Source organism: Centruroides vittatus, unplaced genomic scaffold (genome assembly GCF_030686945.1).
Source record: "Centruroides vittatus isolate TY-2023 unplaced genomic scaffold, ASM3068694v2 contig_715, whole genome shotgun sequence".
In the NCBI taxonomy this organism is placed as follows: domain Eukaryota; kingdom Metazoa; phylum Arthropoda; class Arachnida; order Scorpiones; family Buthidae; genus Centruroides; species Centruroides vittatus.
The window spans coordinates 162,752-185,310 of NW_027122454.1; the positions used below are offsets into that span (position 1 = coordinate 162,752).

Below are 22,559 nucleotides of genomic sequence, written 5' to 3' on the forward strand. Positions count from 1 at the left end.
ACAATCATCCTTTAGGAATTATTTAAAATTATAAAACAATAAAATGAACACTTTAAATCAAAATAACGGGTGAATACTTTTAAGTCGAGTTGCTCCGCAGTATAACATATTACTAGGATGAAGTAGTTTAATAGCATGACCGTCCACTGTAACTTTATATATGATAAGATATATAACTTATACAATGCTAACAGTAATGGAAATAAACACCAAACCTCCAAGATGGATGTAAACAATAGCTAGTGATCCTCTGCCTAATCAACCCTATGCATTTAAGTCAGTCTGATATTCTGAAATGCAGTAATTCCATTCTGATCTATTTTTTAATATATTTTAACATATAAATCAATTTAATTTCTGTGACAATACTATTGTACTTTAATTTGTAAAAAAAATACAAGCCTCTGCTAAGACAAAAGTCATTAACTGATCTGAATATGAACAAAAGTGATTTACATATTTTCGGCAATTAGAATCTGTTGTACGATACATGATAAAATCAATTAAAATAATTAACCAGAATCGAAAGATTCATTTAACTCTGAGTCGTTTAATAAAAGTAATTTCCGAATTATTGCCGATTCCGTAATCTTTCAATAAATAATGATCGTTCATTAATTTCTGTCCTTCGAAATATAACCAGTAAGTCCTCCATACGTATCTCCAGCTAATCGTGCGCTTCTTTCCTTCTCGTTCCTGTCAAATAAAGCAATAATAATAAGTATCAATTTTCATATATTTATTACAACCTTTAAAAATCAAAACAAACATAATTAATATTTTATGGGAGTGGTCTATCCCACATTTTTTTGGCCCTTCTCTCCAGGGTGGGCCTGACCATATCCATGATGGGTAAGATTACAAGATCTGTAGAACTATAGAAGCATTATACTGCTTCTATAGTAACACCAAGTTCTTACTTAATACTTTCAGGGGAAAGATAAATTAAAACACACATAAGGCTTTAAAAGTTTAATTCTGACTGTCACCACTAGAGGGTATCAAGTAGTTCTTTTTGACAGCTTTTTTGCCCCATTTGTAAACAAGCACAGTTGAATCTTTGTACCTGCTGTTGTTTTTTGTACACAAATTTCATTTATTCGCTAATTATCAGCCGTTACGTACTGTTTAATATATTCCTTGCACGAGAATATAGGTGAACTTACCAATTTAGTAGTTACGTATCTGCGAATGGCTTTCTTCAAGTCTAAAACATTTGCTTTCTGTTCAATAATTATATCGTAGACGAGTCCGTCTGCTCTTTTCACAAACAAAGTCATGGCCCTTCCTTGTTCCAGGGCCAAGAGCGAATTTAACTCTTCCAAAGTCACTCCGTCCGGAAGGTCGGCCAACAAAGGATCCGTCGCTATTATGCGAGAAATTCCCTTTTCTACCATACTTAAGGCCTCTTGATGAGATAACTGTGGACGTTTCTCTTCTTCCGTTTCTTCGCTCATGACGATACTCACACTACTTCCAACGTAAACACAGGATCGAACACGCCGCCGTATCCATTAAAGTATTGCCAGACTAATTTTGTCTATCTGGCAACACTCAAAACGCGAAGTATGGCAAACATTTTTTTCTTTTTTTAATCTGAAAACTATGCGCGAAAACCTTCGATATAACGTTTTTTAATATTAATTTTAATATTAGTTTAATATTAATAAATAGTAAATATATATTTTTCTGCTTTGTTGTAGTGAAGAAAAATTTCGTGGTGAGCGAGGCGCTGGTGCCAAAATGGGCACGGGCTATTTGAAATTGTATACAGAAAAGTACTATCTGTTGAAATTTACAATTATTATTAGTTAACTTTATTCAAATTTTATTGATCATACGAATACTGTGGTCTTACGCCATACCTTTTTTGTAAATTTTATTTGTATATACAAATATTTCATTTCCTTTTCTTCCTCTGCCCTTTGTTTCGTTGTCCTCCTCCTTCTGGAAATTTCTCTCTGCGGGTGGCAACGACCTGATTTTAAAGGACGCAACCCACGTTCAGGAAATCCTTTGAGGAAAAACTGTGCAGTTTAAAATTTATTTTGTATACTAGTACTTTCTATATATTAACAGGACTTATTATAGTGGAAAATATGGATGCAAATATTTAGTCTTACAGAAATAATATTCTTTATTTAGTTCACCCGAACACATACACTTTAAACTTGTGTTTCGGACTTGTTCGTTTCTCCTCAGCAGGCCTATTACTTTTTATTGAAATAAATAACTTTACACGTGGACTTCACGAGTAAACGACATGGCTGACTTGCATGCCATAATTAACTTGCATGACATAATTAATATTTTATGGGAGTGGTCTAGCCCACATTTTTTTGGCCCTTCTCTCCAGGGTGGGCCTGACCATATCCATGATGGGTAAGATTACAAGATCTGGTAGAACTATAGAAGCATTATACTGCTTCTATAGTAACACCAAGTTCTTACTTAATACTTTCAGGGGAAAGATAAATTAAAACACACATAAGGCTTTAAAAGTTTAATTCTGACTGTCACCACTAGAGGGTATCAAGTAGTTCTTTTTGACAGCTTTATTGCCCCATTTGTTTTCATTAAAAAAAAAGTTAACTCTGCTGCTACGCGACAGAGAGAGCCTTGTCATATTTTTTCTTTTTATTACAACACTTCCTCCAAAAGAAAAAATAAGACTTGCTTAATGATTACATGGTTACAATCTTCGTAAACCAATCTTTTCTCTTAGCAGTTCAAATCGGACACGTTCAAGCGGCTTCGTCAACAGATCGGCCAATTGGTTCTTTCCGTCGATGTGCTCCAATTTGAGTTCACCATTTAAAAATCTTTCACGTACATAAAAGTGTCGAACCTCGATATGTTTGGACCGTTGATGAAATTCCGGATTCTTTGCTAGCTTTATAGCACTTGCGTTGTCAATATATAGCGTTGGAGGCTGCTTTGGCATTTCAATCAATTCAGACAATAAACGTTGTAGCCAGATTAATTCTTTTGCTCCTTCACTTGCTGAGATAATCTCTGCTTCAGTTGTGGAAGTTGCCACTACTTTTTGTAATTGGCTAGTCCATGATATAGCTCCATTCGAGAATTTCGCGATAATTCCAGTTGTTGAACGTCTTGTCTTCTTGTCACCAGCGAAATCTGAATCACTGTAGACTTTCAGTTCTTCTTCTTTATTATAAATGATGCCCCAGTTCATAGTACCTTTCAAGTACCGAAATATACGCTTTACCTGATTCCAATTTTGAATAGTTGGTTTCTCTGTAGCTCGAGCAGCTTTATTCACTGCAAAGGCGATATCTGGACGAGACGCAGTTGCAAGATACATGAGACAGCCCACTGCCTCGCGATAGGGTATATCAGATGACACTGCCTCGTCGAGATCACTTTCTTCACAGCCAACAGGGGTTGAGACTGCATTTGATTCAGCCATTTGGAATCTTTCTAATATTCTTTTTGTGTAATTTTCTTGACTTACTGTAATTGATCCATCTTCATATTGTTTTATTTTCATCCCAAGAAAATTGTCGAGAGACCCTGTCGTCATATTAAATTCTTGTTGCAGAGCTCTCAAAAAATCAGCGATCTCTTTCTTGTCACTGCCGACAATAAAACCATCATCTACATAAATTGCGATATACAGTTGCCTTTTATTCTGGTTTCGATAAAAAAAGACAAGGATCTGCAGTACTGTTTTGAAAACTTGCTTTCTTCATAAATTCGATAAATCGTTTATTCCAGCAACGTGATGCCTGCTTCAGCCCATACAGACTGTTTTTCAGTAGACATACTCGACCGGTACCATCATCGAAACCCTCTGGTTGTTCCAAATACACTTTTTCTTCAAGTATGCCATTGAGAAAAGCTGTCTTTACGTCAAACTGTTCCAATTGCATATTCTTTGCAGCTGCTACTGCTAACAAGGTTCGAATGGTGTCATAACGTGCGACAGGAGACGGCCGGATGGCCGAGCGGTCAAGGTGGCAGCCTACCGCTCTGGGGGACCCGGGTTCGAATCCGAACTGGGTCGAATAATCCCCAGGAATTTTTCGGGGGGTGGCCCGTTCGGATATGTCGGGCCCCGTCCCTCACCACCCGGTCGCCCCATTGTGGGCCTGGCCGAACCCATAATGAGCCTACTAAAAGAGGCCCTCTTAGTGCCCACAGGGCGGAAAGAGTTTAAAAAAAAAAAAAAAAAAAAAACGTGCGACAGGACTAAATGTTTCCTCGTAGTCAATTCCTGGTTTTTGGGCATAACCTTTTGCAACCAACCGAGCTTTGAAGCGAGTGCTTCCATCACTTTTGGTTTTCTTGCGCAGAACCCAACGATTTTTCACAACCTGTGCATCTTTCAGACGTTCGACTAACCTCCATGTGTCGTTTTGTTTTAGAGATTCCATTTCTTCGTGAATGGCATGCATCCATAGTTCTCTCTCGTTCGATTGCAATACTTCAGAAAATGAGTTTGGGTCTTTGTATTCCCCAGCAACAACTCCTGCTATCATTAAAAATTCATTGCTTTCCATCCAGGATGGTTTACCTCGCTGTCTCTTGCTTCTCCAGTTTTCTTTGTCAGAAGTTTCATTATTTTGCTTCGATAAAAGTTCCGTTGATTCCTCTCTTTTATCACATTCACTTTGATTTCTGCTTCCTCCGGAAGAAGACGCCGTGACGAATTCTTCAGTTTTGACTTGATTTTCTCCGTTTCGGCATGTGACCTCCTCCGGTTCCTTTACCTCAGACAACGGAGTGCACCGACCCGATGTCGGCTGCTGCTCTCGAGGAAAGTCAAATTCCACAGTATCACTTTGCCGATTGCAGACGACTTCTGGTTTGAATTTCACATCGTGACTCATAATCACTTTTCTTTGAGAAGGAATCCAGACTCGAAATCCATCCTTATCGTTAACATACCCAACCAACTGTCCGAAAATAGCTTTATTGTCAAACTTCGATCGAAAATTCTTGTTTACATGTACGTAGCATCCAGTGCCGAAGATTCTCAGATGATCAAGTTTTCCTACTTGTCTACCATACCATAATTCATAAGGAGCTTTGTTCTGAACTGAAGATTTTCCAGTACGATTCAAAAGATATACGGCAGTGTTGCATGCTTCTGCCCACAATCCTTTCGGTAATTTGCTTGGATTCAACATAGAACGTGCTGTTTCCACAATGGTACGATTTTCGCGTTCAGCTGCACCATTTTGCTCAGGTGTATAAGGTGGAGGAATCCATTGTTCTATCCCTCTGTTTGCGAGCAATTCAGCAACTCTTTTGTTGACAAACTCCGTACCTCCATCACATCTGAATTGTTTGACAACATGTCCATTTGTTCTAGCTTCATTTAAAAATTGCTCAAGCACATCACATACTTCGCTTTTCTGTTTCAAAAAGAAAATTCGTCGAAACTTGCTGAAGTCATCCTTGAAACATACGTAGTAACGTGCTCCTCCTAAAGATTCGGTGGACATTGGTCCGTTCACATCTGCATGGATCAATTCGCCAGTAACTGTTGGACGATTCATTCTTTGCTTAAATCGTAGTCTATGCATTTTTCCCAAAGCACATCCATCACAGAATTCTTCTTTGCAACCTTCCACGTTGATGTTCATTTGCTTCAAAACATCTTTTACATGCTGTTTATTTTGATGACCAAACCTTTCATGGTACACCTGTAGAGTATCAGACGCTGTCACAAAATTCACCCGAATGTTTTTATATGGTTTTACAACGCGTATATCGAGCATGTACAGACCATTTTTCATGTAACCAGTCATGACAGTGTTCTTACCAATTTCGTCTCGAATTTTAACACTTCTCTCATCGATTACTATCCTGTAGCCGTTCGATGCTGCTGCTCTGACAGAAAACAAGTGGACACTTGCATCAGGGACGTACAAAACATTTTTCATTTCAGCATTATACCAGATATTGTTTCGTCGAACTTGAATCCTTATTGTTCCTTGGCCATGTGCATACATACTCACATTTTGCTTTCCAAGTGAGATTACTTCAGGAACAACAAATTCTCTATATGAGACGAAGTATTGTTTGTTTGGGGTAATATGCTTGGTTGCGCCACTATCACAATACCATTTATTTGCATCAATGTAGTTTCCAACCGACGCGCCCATGACATGTGAAATGAATACATTGACACTTCGTTGCTTATTACTCCCGACACCTGTCTTTTTCTGCGGACAATCTGCTGCCCAATGACCCAATTGTTTGCACTTGTTACATGGAAATTTTTGTTTTGCCCGTTCCACTGACATTTTTGTTTTTCCAGAATTCTGCTTCTTTTTATACTCGCCAGAAGCGACAAACGCATTTGTTTCGGTTGTGCCTTGATCACGCAGTTCAATCGTGCACAGTTTTTCAATGAGTAAATTCAAACTTTGATTTTTTGACGGAATCGTGTCCCAAAGGTCTTTGAAATTATCATAGTCTTTTCCCAATGTAGATAAAATTCGGCCGTTTAATATTCTTTCAGACAAAGTATTTTCTTCGTGTTTCGTTAATTCGTCGTTTAAATCAACAAATAACTTTTGCAATTTGGCAACATGCGTGCTAATGTCCTCCTTCTCATCCCGTTTAACTCGAAAGAAGGCTTCAATTAACATGTTCAAACGTTGCGTACTGCTGCGCTCAAATCGCGCACGTAATTTATCCCAAATTTCTTTCGCATCGTTGCACGTCAACACGAGCTCAGCAACTGGTTTACTTAGCGTACTTGCTATTAAACTTGCCGCCCTCGCGTCGTCTTTCTGCCACTCAGCGTATGTTGCCTTTTGTTCATTCGTCGGTTCTGTTGGTAACTCAACGCGTACACGTTTTCCGTTAATAATATCTTCTAATCCGTATGAACGCAACACCATAGAAACGTGCCATTTCCATTTTGCCCAGTCTTCAGGCCCTTCGAGCTTATCTACGTTTACCTTGTAATCCCCGCTGGCAGCCATTTTCCTTCTATTCGTTCTCGTTCGCACGTATTCAACCAAGTATAACTTCAGAGACGCTCCACAGTGATCTCTTTCATTCAAAACTGTACTTTTCTTATTTTCACGTGGACTGGACGTGGACTGGGCCCATAACCTATTACTTTTTATTGAAATAAATAACTTTACACGTGGACTTCACGAGTAAACGACATGGCTGACTTGCATGCGGGTTGTTTTCATTAAAAAAAAAGTTAACTCTGCTGCTACGCGACAGAGGGAGCCTTGTCATATTTTTTCTTTTTATTACAACAAGGCCTTTAAACGACACTTTCTACAATTAACAATAAAACATTTCGTGGTACAATTATAACTAAAATTAATTAAAAACACAAACATTTCCCGATAATAAATTAAAAATTCTTACAAATTCTGTATTTCCGAACTCCTTTACATTTCCAATTAAACTCACGATCCACAGCAACCATACAATTTGACACTTTCCTAATTTTTATACATTAGAACCAGTTTAAAACGATAAATTTAATTTTTATCTAAAATATTATTATTACAATTGACTTATTTCTTTTGTACCTTTTCCTCCCCCCTTCTATAATGCTTAAAACCACTCCCATTTTAGGTGCCCCTTCGGATATACTTTCCAGCGCAATTTGAACCAGCGTTTTTGCAATAAATCGTCGTTTTTATATAGATATAAAAGAATTAATATCTTTAAATACATTTATACACGTCGATATTCGAAAGTTTTGTATATAATTTTATGTTTTATATATAAGAGTATCGATACTTTTAAAGTCTTATATACTTAAGAGTATAAAACTTATATATAAGTTTTTATATATCCGAAGAGAAGTAATACGTAAGAGATTTATATGTATATATAAGTTAAGAGGCTGGCACCTCTCTTGGCAAAACATTAAACATCATTTTTTGTATTTTTTAATATATTATTTTTCGTGTCGTGATGACAATTAAATAAATGACAATAATTTTTCTCTTTGTCTTTTATTAGTAATAAAAACAAAAATAATAAAAATGGTACATTCATTTCATTTAAAAATAAAGGGTTTTAATAATACAAAATGGTTACATTTTTTTTCGTTTAAAATAGAAACTATATGGATAATATTTAGAAAAGTCGATAAAAAGTCGTTGAGAAATAATTTAATAAGTTCCGTAAATTACTATGTTCGATCGAGCCAGTTACATCCAGTTAAATTTAACCCATGAATTTTTTTGGTAGTTAAATCGACTTGCCATTGATCTTTCCCTGGTAATTGATGCTTTTTGACAGAATCTACAGCCCAAGATTTCTCTTAAAAGATTAATTTTGTGATCAGTGCTACCCAAACCACTACTACTACTCTTTACACATAGACTTCTACGCACATGTTTTTTCCCGCGAGTTTTAATACAATTTGTCGCCAATAAACACCAAGAACAGCCAGTACGTCGTCATCGGATGCCATGGCCGACTGAGTAACTGAGAAATTTTCCTCCTCGTTTGTGGGCGACAGGAAATTCTGAATTTCCTTAAAACCAGGCCTGCACAGTTTATCCTCAAAGGATTTCCAGAACGTGTGTGGCGGCCTTTAGACGTCGAGCTGTAAGGAAGTATTTGGTGGAGGTCTCCAAGTCGATTTCGCACTGATAGAAAAACAAAAGAGGCAATAGGCCGGAGGTAAAAAACATTAGAGAGGAACCCTGGTATTTCAATACAAGAGCCCTTCTGGAAGCTTATCGAAAAAAAAGTAAAGGGAAAAGACAATTCGAACTTTACAGTCATCGAAATTCGTAGCATCAAAAATAGATCTGAGTTCTAGCTACCGCCACGAGGCCGATAGCTAAGTTTGGGCACCCGTTCTTGTCTGGTTCTTTACATTCTTCTATTCTATCATTTATCCATTCTTCCTTTCCTTTAGTATAAGTAGTTTTTAAGTAATTAATTATAAGTTTTTGTGTTTTTTTGTGCCGCGCCGTGTATCTTCAATCAGTCTTATTGTCGCAGAATTAATGATTCTGTCTGAGTGTCTAAAAATTTATAACTTTATCTAAGAAGTGTCGAAATCCAAACGAAAATCCTGTATAAACTATCAAACGCAAATGAAAAAAACAAAGAAGTTTTTTGTAGTCTCCTACCCCTTTGTTGGACTCTTTCACCACGTGCGTGTACAAAAATGGCATCCGCGACAGGATTCTGACTATAAAACTCCTCATCGGTACAGTATCGGCAGAATCCTCGTTGTAAACATTTGATATAGTTTGTCTATATTCATTTATTGATCGCGAAAAGTTATATTATTATGGCAACGAGTAGTCCAGTAGAAAGTACTGTTCATAGTGACGGGGCTAACGGTAACCCCCGTTAGTAGTCACCGGGTTCTTCGGAATGATACCCATCTTTTCGAATTTGCAGAGCGTTTCTGTAAATGTAAAACAGCTCTTTCAGAAATGGAAAATAACGCGCATCTAGCGGGATGGAACGACGTCGTAAAGATTGCAGTTTTCCAAGCTAGATTAATAGGAGAGCCGCTGAATATTATTTTTGGAGACCGCCAACGTTGTCAGGAGGTTTCCAAAATCATTAGAGGAGGCGTTCGAGTTCGCAGAAATAGAGGACAGAATTCAGAGAGTGTATAGCGACCAGGTCGAGCGAAGGGTAGTTTACGCTGCGACAGAAAAGGATTTTAGACTTAGTAATGGTGAACGTAATGCCGTTCCGATCTCTAGGATTGACGAGAGGGATAAGATCGATAAGTTAGAAAGGCAGAACGAGAACCTGACAGAGGCAAAGAATAAACTCGTATGTAATCAGAAGAAAAAAAAAGTAGAGCTTCGAACAAGAAGTGTTTTAATTGTGACCATATCGGACATTTTACCCGGGGTTGTCCGATCCGGAACAGATCCAATTTAAACTTGTAAAGGAGCGTCGTAGTAGCCAGTATTGCGCTCCCGGTGTAAAATTAAACCTGGCTACGCACGTTTTTCAATCAGATAAGGATCTCCCGCTCATTAAGGGCAATATAAATAATCTGGACGCAACCTTACTTGTAGATACTGGAGCAGAAAAGTCCTTGCTAAATTTGATGATTTTAAAAAGGATATCGCCAGCTTACGTCAGGAGAGAAAAAAATTGGGGATACGGGCATAAATGGGATAGTAACGGAGTGCGAACAACTCATTCGAGTCACTGTAGTCTACAGCGAAGTCGAACACACTACGACCATAGCTTGTATGTCCTTCCCTGAACACATAGAGTATGAGGTTATATTAAGGATGGGTGTCATTAATGACATCCCGAAATCATTGACAACTTAAGAAAGTCGATGGGTTTTAACCCCTTCATGTTCATCCCTAGATTGGCTAAAGGGAACTCTTGTGACTCAGTCACATCGTTAATGCGCCTAAGGTCTAATGTGATCCGTATTTCGTCGGCGGTCTTTTCCACCATATGGATGGGAGAGTTCCATCCAGGCGAACTCTCCCCGATGATGCCAGCTTTTAAATATGAGTCAGTTAAAGTCTTTAATCTCTTCAGGTAGAATTTGGAGATTCGGTATCGCAAGTGTTAATCGGGCGGGTAGATCTAATAATAGGTTTACAGGATGGCCCTGTCATTCCTGTTAGCTCTTCAATTGAATCTGCGAAACACTGCGGGTATTTTCCGAGGATACCATAAACTTTTTCCTTTTCAGCCGGTTGTAGGTCATCAAGTCCTTGGACCTTGACAGGGGTGTTAGCGAGACAATTCATTGGTAAGACGTCATTCTTAGATATGTTATGCAGCTAAAGTGGAAACTTATCCCCACAACACGAAGTTTGGTCAAACGAACCCCCAAGGCTAATTGCTATGCCTGTGAGAAAGCTGGTTGCTGGACGACACATTGTCCAATCGGAAGGCTACTAGCGCGCTCTAACAGGCATGGCTCGTGACTACAAGCAGGACGCCGAAAACAGGGAATCATCTGAAAGCGACAGTAAAGGCGTACGATGAACCAGCGGTTGGGAAGTCGCCGAATAAAATTAAGTTAGTATGTGGCGGAAATCGATTTTCGACTATAGCCGAAAATCAGTTACCGCAACATATACAATGTATACCTGGACCAATTACCGACGAAAGGTGAGGCAAGGTATATCTCACCTTAGGGTGCGACTGTGCAGTCGCAAATTTAGTAGCGAGCGAGAAGTTGCGAGCGATATAGTTCTCGCAAACGAAAACTTGCACAAGCGCGAAATATCGCTGGCGAAAGCGAATTTCTAGTTCTCGCGCATATCTGACAAGTTTTGATATTTATCGCTTTTCGCCTTTTCTTGCCACATATTCTCGTTCGCTCGCGTCTGCATAGTCGCACCCTGACGGCCGGATGGCCGAGCGGTCAATGTGGCAGCCTACCGCTCTGGGGGACCCGGGATCGAATCCGAACGGGTCGAATAATCCCCAGGAATTTTTCGGGGGTGGTCCGTTCGGATATGTCGGGCCCCGTCCCTCACCACCCGGTCGCCCCATTGTGGGCCTGGCCGAACCCATAATGGGCCTACTAAAAGAGGCCCTCTTAGTGCCCACAGAGCGGAAAGAGTTAAAAAAAAAAAAGTCGCACCCTTACGTCGGTAATTGGTTCCAGCAGAGGCGACGTTCGAATTTACTTGTCACTAGGCTAAACCGGAAATTACCATTCCCAGTTCTGTATTTTATTTATAAATGCATTTTAATAATATATGGTTAATAAGAATCTATTTTAAGCTTACGAACAAATAAATTTTAGTTTTTAATATAGTACAGAAAAAAGTAATCTAAATTTACGAATACATGTACGTAGAGTACAGTACATACTTGGGTTAAAGTTTACGTAGGGAACCCCAATGGCAGCACTTCTGTTAGGTTAGGTTACATTAGATTAACTATATTTTTAGTAGACACTTCCGTTTTTTTCTTTTGTTCAATAACTATCGTGAATCAATAACTAGTGATGTTTAGCACACGGCTGCCTGCCGGCGGCTTCCCTCCGGGAGGTCAGTCGTGAGCACGAACAGTCGGAAGCACGGCCATAGCGCCACCATTGGGGTTCCCTACGTATACTTTGACCCATACTGTAAATGCACGTGTTTACAACTTGGTGATGTTAACAGTACATCGCAAACTCTTTATTTGTGAATGTGGTTTCTCTAAGAGATTATAAAATAAGGTAATTTTTTAAGGTTAAATAACAAATACAGTTATTAAAATTAATTTTCGATAGTAGAAAATAAACTAATTTATTTATTCATTTATTATTATTTTTTTTTTGAAGTACGTCGGATGTTAAATTTTTGTTTAATAAATTAAGACATAGTCGCTCTGGAAACATTTTTTACTTCCCTAGACAATCTCCACTTTTTCTTTTGTTCTAGAACAATTTTTCTTTTAGATGACCGGACCTTTCTTTAGAGGCTACTCAGCCATCCAATATTAAAAAACGCTCTTTAAAACAGGGTTAATCCAATTAAAATTATAAAAATTTTCTAAAAAATTGGAAAATGGGATCTTTCGACGTCTTTTCTTACATTTTCCAGCGCATTTTTTGAGTGGATAAAGGCCCGAACTCCCGAATGGACATGGATGTAAGAAAAGACGTCGAAAGATCCCATTTTCCAATTTTTAAGAAAATTTTTATAATTTTAATTGGATTAACCCTGTTTTAAAGAGCGTTTTTTTAATATTGGATGGCTGAGTAGCCTCTAAAGAAAGGTCCGGTCATCTAAGAAGAAAAATTGTTCTAGAACAAAAGAAAAAATGGAGATCGTCTAGGGAAGTAAAAAATGTTTCCAGAGCGACTATGTCTTAATTTATTAAACAAAAACTAATTTATGTTAAAATTAAAGTATCCAGTGGCGCCGACAACGACGCCAAATGGTAGATATTGAAACTACCGTAGAAAACGTCAATAACGAGCACTTAAAGACCGCTCAATAGGACAACACAGAAATACAGATGTTTACATGCTTCCTTCCCTAGGATTTATGATGATTGTATTAACATTTACTGTAAATGTACAAACTTTTATATCATTTTATGTGCTTTTAACGCTTTTCTAATGATATTACGTAAAAGTTGGCTTACAAATAAGTTAAAATATATTGTAAATGTGTTCAAATGTATTATTAAGTGTTAAAATTGCATGAGTTAAACTTTAATAAATACAGTAAAGCATCAATTATCCGACTCAATTGGGAACTGGAGTTAGTAGGATAACTGGAAAAACAGATAAACGAAAAGTATTGAGAAAATACTTTATTAGTATAGTATACTAGTATATCCCATGTTAAGCGGCCGGATGGCCGAGCGGTCAAGGTGGCAGCCTACTGCTCTGGGGGCCCCGGATCGAATCCGAACGGGTCGAAAAATCCACAGGAATTTTTCTGGGGGTGGTCCGTTCGAATATGTCGGGCCCCGTCCCTCACCACCCAGTCGCCCCATTGTGGGCCTGGCCGAACCCTTAATGGGCCTACTAAAAGAGGCCCTCTTAGTGCCCACAGGGCGGAAAGAGTTAAAAAAAACTATATCCCATGTAATTAGTATAATTAGTATATCGCTATTAACCTACTTTCCGTTGAATTGACATCGATGTTCAGCCTAGCAATTTTTTTTAAAATAATAATCGTCGCTATTGTATCGTTAAAAATTATTTCTTTATTTTGCACAAAATAAATACGAAAATAAATGAAAAGTAAAATATTAAACCTGGTTTAAATACTGGCTTCTCTTTCATAGTCGAGTCAGTGTTGCCAGCTAAAACACGTAAAAATTTAACAAAAATAATATTAAAGTAGCCAAGACATAGATGAATATTGTAGCGCCACATCGCTAGTGGACATTTGAATTTGCCGACTAGAACGCGGTCGGTTAATCGATGTGACGGTTGATCGGATGTCGGATAATCGATGCTCTACTGTACAACTTTCATAAAATAATATTTTACGTGAATTGAATTAATAAATTATATCAAAATTAATTATATTATATGATATTATATGATATGATATTAATCAATTAGAATTAAAATTTAATTATCTCTAAACAAAACGAACTTTTAAATAATAACGCAACACAAAAAATCTTATGTATTTATTTAATTCTTACAATTGTAAATGAGTGTATATGACTCAAGATTTTTATCCCATATAACAATATAACTCAGATACACAAAAATAAAATATATGAAAGTAAAAGTGTAAAAAGCAAGTAACAATCATGTTAAAAATCTGATGAGATGATAACAATGAAACATAAAAATTAAACATTAAAAATTATAAAATATTCGTTTACAACGTATACATTTTTGTTATAAATTTTTAATATTTAATATATTTCAAAGGATTCGATAGAAGTATGATTATTATTTATTAGCATATCATATCATTTATTATGTATTATAATAATAATTTCTATAATAATGAAATTTTGTATCAATAGCACGAAACAATGTACTATTGTGTTTTATCTTTGTTTTCATATACTTTTGATTTACAAATATATGATTTATAAAACAAATGGGTAAATAGACCCAAATATGACAAAGCTACAACAAAGCAGTACTTTAAAATGTCAAAAGGAGTGTCGCATGGATGATCGTTTAACAGCAACCAATACATCCAACATGTAAGAAATAACGCGAACCACATTTGAGCAACTTGAGTTCCCGTAACAAACATGGCTATTATTGATGAAATCCTAATCCCCATGCATTTTACAGTAAAATAGGTATACATCAAAGAATGTACGAAAAGATTAACGAAGACGATGATCGATAGATAGGACGATTCTTTGTACAAAGCGTACCATGACATAACCAACATAGTAGGATGATGATAACAGTGAAGAAACATCAATTTTCTTTTATGAAGTATTATCATAATCGTATCTCCCAATTCCCAAAGTTTCGAAAACACGAACAGTGTTATCCAAAACTGATACGGCGGTGTATTTTCTATAATACTTTTGTCACAAGCCATTTCGTAAAAAGTAGAGTGTTTAATATGTTCGAAGATAATTGGAATTAATCTAATCGTGCTGCAGATACTGTAAAGAGCCAAAATGCCATTCCACGTGGTAAATGCACGGTTGAAGTTATATGGAGGTCGATCTTTCATGTAATGCTGAAGGATCTTAATGGCCAGTATATATAAAAATGATATGTAAATGGAATAATGCCAATAAGTGCGAAAGAAATTTCTCACAGCATCAACAGTGAAAACTGTTTCGAAAAAGAAAGGTTCAACAGGAATCGTTCTGTTGTAATTTTTCATTCTTGATTAACGTTGGAATGCTAAAAATAAGTCAAACAGTTTAATAAAATTAATGTATTTTGGATGAAATCTTGTTAATAAATATCTATACAAATTATAAAAGTTATATAGAATTTATTTTACAACGTTACGGTACTACAATATTAAATTGATTTATATAAGTAATTTGTCATAAATGAACCTTTAAAAGTGTTACGTAAAGCCTTCGTTTTTAACAGTTACATATTCTAACATTGATGCCTATATAGTATACGAATGTAGACTTTTACGTCTGGTGAGAAATTGTATTTATATTAAGTATATATTAATAGTAAATGTTTACTTTGTGAAGATCGAAATTTTATTTAAAACGTATTCTCTAATGTATCTCTTCGTTATTGTCATAAATTCAGAAAAGATTTTTAAATGTTTATTCACCCACAACTTGTTATCAGAATAATGTTTATTGTGAACACGAGTTGGTAGAAAATACCACTTTTTCTCAATAGAATAAAATCAAATTTTCCAAGAAAATTTCTCGTAAACACACACAGAAGAATGTAAAGAACTTTTGTGATGGCTACCGACCAAATTAGTTTCAAAGCAGTTTCAGATAACCGAATGTCTTACTCAGCTCTTTGTATATTTAATAAATCATCTAACACCTAATACTGAAAAACGTTTATTATAGAAATATTCACGTTATCTATCCAATATGATAAACCAACTTCAGATGCAACTAAATTCTAACGTATTTTTAACTTAACACCAGGGATGCGAGTGGATTAGTTTCCACATGGAAGTTCTACATAAAAAAAAAAAAAAAAAAAAAAAAAAAAAACTAAACGACAAAAATTCTTAACTCGCACTTGCCCTTATACTTAATGGCAGTTTTTGTGTATTTATTTTATTTTACATATGTTATTGTTTATTTTATTACATTATTTACATCGTTATTGTATTAGTTCATTTATTATATTTTGTTTTATTTTATTTATTTATTAATCTAGTATATTGTTTCAAATTTAAACGTAATGACGTAACAGGTTTGTTTAATCGATTAAATAAAAGTCCGATGAGCAATGTTTTGCCATTTTTCAGAAACTATGTAAATTCTCGTCAAAATTGCAAAAATGTAAACTGAAAATTATTTGACATAGTAGTCCTAAATGTGAACAGAATGAATTCGGACTGTCACTTTACAGTTTTATAACGATCCTTGACTACTACAATTGCTATAGAACGTAAGCTGCAAAAAATATTAAATTTGAATAGTCATACATTTACCTATTACACAGGTCACAGGAGAACTTAATTCTGTTTTATTATATTTTTTGAGACGTACAAAAAACAGTGACGTTAGACACTTGTCTTAAATATAAACCTTTAATACTCACAGCTAATTTTTCGCTACGCATTTCAAATAATTCGGACGAAATGAATAAACTACGTGTTAACGAAAACAACAAATACGAATCGTTAACAAATGAAAATTTCTGCATTGCCAATATGTATTCCGCTAAACCTTGCTAAATCTCATTGTCCGCTTGTTTCATGCTCACATCACTAAGATAATCATATAAATTGCTGTTAACTTAAATTAAAATTATTGTAGATAAATGTAAATATAAAACTTGTATGAATTATATTATATGCAAAAAATAATTCGATTCCAGTATGACAAAATAATACTTAAACGGCTCACTTAATTTATTAACTTTAAATAATAAATTGCGTGGTACTTACCAACCCAAGGTAAAAATGAAATGCGTACAATTGTGTTTAAGATCTGTGATAAAAAAATGTGGAATGGGATGAGTGCCAATAGCATTTTCTCACAATACTACCTGTACAACTTTCCAACCGTTGTAATAGACCGTACAACTTTGACCCTTAGCCTGCCGTTTGCCACGCCCTCTTATTTTGTAACACGGCCAAGGGCAAAATAGGTAAATCAGGCAATATTATTTAAAAAATTCACCAAAAATTAAATTATTATTTTATTCATATGAAAAAAATCAGATATATTTATCAATATAGTTTGTTCTAAATACGACATTTTTCAATAAAGTTTGTTTGAAAAATTTATGAGGAAAAAAAAATAATATATGATAACTGACATTCTAACTTGAAAATTTATTACTTTTTGTCAAAATTAACATTGTTTGGTTACTTCATTCTTATTGTCATTGAGCCAGAACGACGTAGAATATTGTTCTGTACAATTTGATATAACATTTATGCATGTACAGTACGTTTATTAATATTTGAAAAAAACTGTATCAACATCACGTGTCAACCACTACAAGTTTTAAAAAATGTATTTGAACTTGAGTGAATGAATAAAAAGTATTTTATTAACGATTGAAAATTTAAACATGATATATAAATATAGGGAGAGTGTGAATTAATAGTAGGAATTGAAAAATATATTCTTAATGAATACCTTAAGTAATGCTAAAATAATAGCAAGATAAATATGAAAATATATATATTATAAGAAAAAAAAATGGATACAGATAAATTTTATAAGTTTTTTTTATATTAAGGTACTAGTCAAAGCATAAAAATAAATACATTTAAACAAGATATCAACTCGTTTAATAATTAAAATCTATTGAATAATAACACAATATTTTTTTTTTCATTTATCTTGCATTTTCGAACATAAGGTATATAGAACAATTTAGTAAACTTGCACACGTATGACACAGCATCTACGAAACAAAATTTTAAAATCTTAAGAGGAACGTTACAAGAATGAACATTCGGATGTCAAATTCTTTGTATCATATGTACTGACAGAAACGTACATGAAATATCAGTAAATTTGATCATATTTTCTTTATCTTAGTAATATCTGTAGAAAATTAAAAAGTTCAATTAAATTTTCAGTTGCCTTAAGCGAAATTTATTTAACTTTAAGCAAAATAATAATATATATATATATATAACGAACTTTTTCTTTACATTCGCTACAATAACCAGTTCTTGATTATGCGTAAAACCCGTTTGTTGTATTATAATATAATACACAGTGGCGTAGCGTAGTGGGGGCGGCAGGGACGGCCCGCCCCGAACGGCACTTTTAGGGGGCGGCATTTTTTCACAGTAAATAATAATAATAATATCTTGTAAAAATTTGAACCATTTCATTTCATATTTTTGTCGCACCTACGATTCGGACCGATTGAAATGAGAACGGAATTTTTATTACTTATTCTGTGACGAAACTGGGGAATCCCCTTTGTTTAAACGAATGTATAATAATCACATCTTGCTCATTGTAGCGACTGATGACACCGTCTGTACTGACTTGTAGGGATTCCCCGTATTTTATTTAAGGAGGCGAAATTTTCCTCCGCCCCGGGCGGCTGACCTCCACGCTACGCCACTGATAATACAATATAATTTTTAAATTGATATTTATTTAAAACTTAGTTTAATTCTTGTAAATGCTTGCGGTAATTTATATAAAGACTTCTCGATGTTTAAAGTCACAATATCGCAAAAACGGTTATTATGACGTGTCCTTGTCATTGTCCCAAATAAATAATTTTACATTACATTAGAAAAAAGTACTTTTTTCTGAAAAGAAGAATTTTTGCTTTTTGCAATTAAATTCATTTAACCGTGAACATATATAAAACATATTGTTAGAAATCGATATACTACCGATATAAATCACAGCGATATAATACTAGTGAGCAATTATATCACTTATTACCTCATCGGTAATTGTCGCACGATTACAAAAGTAAATGTAATGTAGTAGAGTGCAAACGAGTTTCAGAAAATAAATGAAATATTTATTTAAATATATTTATCTAAACTCTATATTTTACTAATTCTGTAACGTTCAACGTTGGTAGAAATGAAAATTGTCATTACGATAGAATTTAGAATTGGACATTAACATAATTAATGATTCAAAATTCAGATAGTACTAAAGATAATAAAGTAAGGAAAATAGTATATAAAAATTAATTGTAAACAGAAACTGGTCTTTAATCTACAAGGAAAATGCAAAATGAGTTAATAGTAATTTATTAAAAAGTGGGACATTTATATTCTTTACATTAATCAATATACGATTAGTTAATGTAAAGAAAAGATAAACATTAATATAACTGTTTAAAAATAATAAGAACAATACTAATAAATAATTCGTAAATTCACTATTAAATATAAATATTTATTATTAACAATTGTAAATTATGACAACAAGAATTATGTTTTAAAAGCAATTCGACGTTTTGAACTATTTTTGTTTTCGGATTTGATTTATTTCGAATCACTGGAATATTCGATCAATTGTAATATTTAATACAAGCAAATTTGAAAACATCTAAAAACTAGTTTAAGGAAAACAGTTTACAAGTAGAAAGACGATCGATTTGGAATTCATCCAATAATACTCCTGCCTGTAAATAATTAAATATTAAATCATTTTTTTATTCGTTTGCTTCTTGTGTGTTTTCTTAAAATAGTAAGAATAAAAGTTTTATAACATTTTCAATGCGTATTTTATAATAAGTTCGATGAATTTATTTTATTATCAGAAAAATCAAAAAATAAAGTTATTATTTCAATTTAAAATAATGAAATTTAAACTGTGGATATAAGTGAAAAAAATGCCATTCGCGATCTTCTCATTTCACATTCACTTATCACAGATCTTGATTAATGACAAATGTATAAATGTCGAATATTAAACACACTTCTACGCATTTTATTTTCTTCTTATGTTAGGTAAGTATCAAGTGATTTATTACATAAAGCTAGTGTGGGTTCACCGGGAGGACGGACGGAGTCGGACCTCCTTTTTCTCGGTAAAACCTGCTCACGGTCAAGGATGGCTGTCTGGTCTGGAACTAATTGCTTGTCAGGTCGAGTGAAGAAGGAGAGGGGGCTCGTTGATAAGACAGAGGCGATATTCGAATAAATGACACCAGTTAAAATAACAAACAGAATTTATTACTAGACAATAAAGAACAGTTACACAGAATAACATCGATAGAAATATTACGTACTAAATTAGGAGTTTCCGAACCCGAGAGAGAGTTTACAAATAAGTGGTCGTCATACCTCAACAAGGATCGTCAGAGGACGGAGTCAGTTCGAAATCCAATCGGCGACGGCGGAGAGGCTTTGAGTTCGAATGGAGGCGGGAGCCACAAACGACCCCTCTGTCTTCGCTCCCCTCCTCATTATTTCGTCTTCTCGTTAATTTTCTCGCCAATTAGCGAATTTCGTCGTTAGTTCCGTTCTGACTCAGTTTCGAGTTTCGAGGGGAGGGGAAATACAGTCATTCCCCTAAGACGAGTCGGCTTTTGGTTTGGAATTTGGTCGTTGACGTCGAAATAAAGCCGAATAGAAATTTAAATTTATATTTTGCCGGTAGATTCGGATTTTCACACTAGTGTTATTTCCTCATACTGAAATCGAATTATTTTCTGTTTATAATATAATTTATAGAATTTTCACGTTGAGATTTATTTACATTACTTTCAATTTAAATTACTATCACATTAATATTATCGTTTTACTGACTTTAGCGTGGAACAAGTGGAGAATGCAATCTAACGAGGTTTATTACAATAAATATCGATTATACAGAAATTCGTATTTAAAGTTTTTCTTGATACGTAGTTTATTTATTTAGTCCGAAATGTTTAAAATGCTTTTCTAAAAATTATCAGGAAGAAAGAAGGGTTTAGATACTTCCGCCAGAGAAGACAAGGTAAAGAAAACAATTAGTAAACTATTAACCGAGGGAGATACCGTATTTCAGTTTGTTTTCAGTGCAAATATCGTCACGAAACTTCCGTTATGAATGGTCTGTATTTAAAACAAACGTCGAATGTCGATGTTTTTTCAACGACTTATAAAATATAATAAAATAAAATTAAGTTCTCCTGTTTAGTGATTCGGTTCGCTATGCTTTGCTCGCATGTTTTCCGTATAGACTATTTACAACGAGAATTTCGTGACGATGGTGACGAGTTACTTCGTTATGCTAAATGAACTCGAATGCATAAAACAAAGTTTTGTTCTTATACATATTTCGAGTCATAGAACTGTCAGCTCACGTCTAAATGAATACGTGTAAATTCTGAACGGATCGGCCCGTTTCATAATGTTTCGAGTAAAAGAGAAAACTGTTCGTAAAAAAATTGTAATCATTTTATACCTTATAAAAAGTCAATTCTGAAATTATTGTTTATTTGAACGTTGGTATTGAATTCGTTGCCTTTGGTGTAGGGATGTGTAAAATGTAAACGAAGAATGTTTTTATTTTAATTATCATTAAAAATTCACTCTATAAATGAAAACTCAACTTTAATTATTAATAGAATAAAAGCATTTCTGGCACAGTTTTTACTGAAATTAAGAAAACTCAAAAAATCGCAAAATCAGTAAAAAAAAAAGTAAGAAGATTAGTCTGTCTTTTAAAATAAATCAACTGTTCAAAGTGAAGACTGTCATTTTTCTGAAAATCGCCTTATTCGTATGGTTTGACTTGAGTCTATTGCCATGTGTGAGACGGGTGTGTGCGTTTCAGTGTAACTTGTCTTTACTCTCATAATTGTAACAATTTAAGAAAGATCGGAAAGATCTCTCTTAGGCCGAGACTCCACTAGCGTAAAATCGGGCGTAAAACCTCTCGCCGTAAAAACGTGACTTATTTGCGTTCGGATTGCGGTGGAGTTCCGGCTAGCGAACTTTTTACGGCGACGGTGCTGTCGAAGTTCCGCCTGTACGGTTGTATACGTGATATATCAATTTAAAGACAATGATTAAATTCTACGAGTTTTTTTCTGTACAATAATTAAAAATGTAGTAAAAATAATATCGTTACTTTCATATATTAGCTTTTATTATTGTATTATTAAGATAATATACAGCACTTATAACCTAGCTTTTTATTATATACTCTTATTCTTATAAGGGTAGACTGTATAAAAATAACATTTTCATATTTATATCACGAACATTTAAAAAATATATAAAATGCATTAAAATATAAGTTAATAAATATTTGTGCGTAATTATTTTATTCACTTTATACGTTCGTTTATTTATACATATAACATTTGTTTAGAAAAATAATGACGAAATGTGACCAAAATGGGTCACCATTTATTTTTTCTGTGTTCCAAGACAATACACTTTTCGGCGACTGACCTCTCTTTCTAAGCTACTTGTCGCCGAAAGTTACTAAAAAAAGGCCTTTTGAAAAAACAAAACATTCACAAATTGAAATTATAAATAATTTGTAAAAAAGGAACTGTTCACGTTCACGTGTCTTGCCTGCATCAATCCATATCTTTTTTT

At 34.6% G+C, this 22,559-nt stretch overlaps 1 protein-coding gene across 1 annotated transcript; it reads right to left on the reverse strand.

Moving 5' to 3' along the window:
- Nucleotides 1-355: 355 nt before the first annotated feature.
- LOC136980584 (U11/U12 small nuclear ribonucleoprotein 25 kDa protein) lies at nucleotides 356-1,514 on the reverse strand. The gene is made up of 2 exons (XM_067276723.1): nucleotides 1,167-1,514; nucleotides 356-696 (listed from the first exon to the last, which is right to left on the reverse strand). Exons 1-2 carry the CDS (start codon nucleotides 1,455-1,457, stop codon nucleotides 532-534), a joined length of 456 nt encoding a protein of 151 aa, XP_067132824.1. The 5' UTR covers nucleotides 1,458-1,514; the 3' UTR covers nucleotides 356-531.
- Between the last annotated feature and the right edge of the window lie 21,045 nt (nucleotides 1,515-22,559).

Excerpts from the sequence above, each read along its gene's own strand:
- LOC136980584 (XM_067276723.1), bottom strand. The coding sequence starts at position 1,457 with ATGAGCGAAGAAACGGAAGAAGAGAAACGTCCACAGTTATCTCATCAA. Across the intron at positions 697-1,166 it reads GATACGTAACTACTAAATTG|GAACGAGAAGGAAAGAAGCG; the intron begins GTAAGTTCACCT and ends TTTATTTGACAG.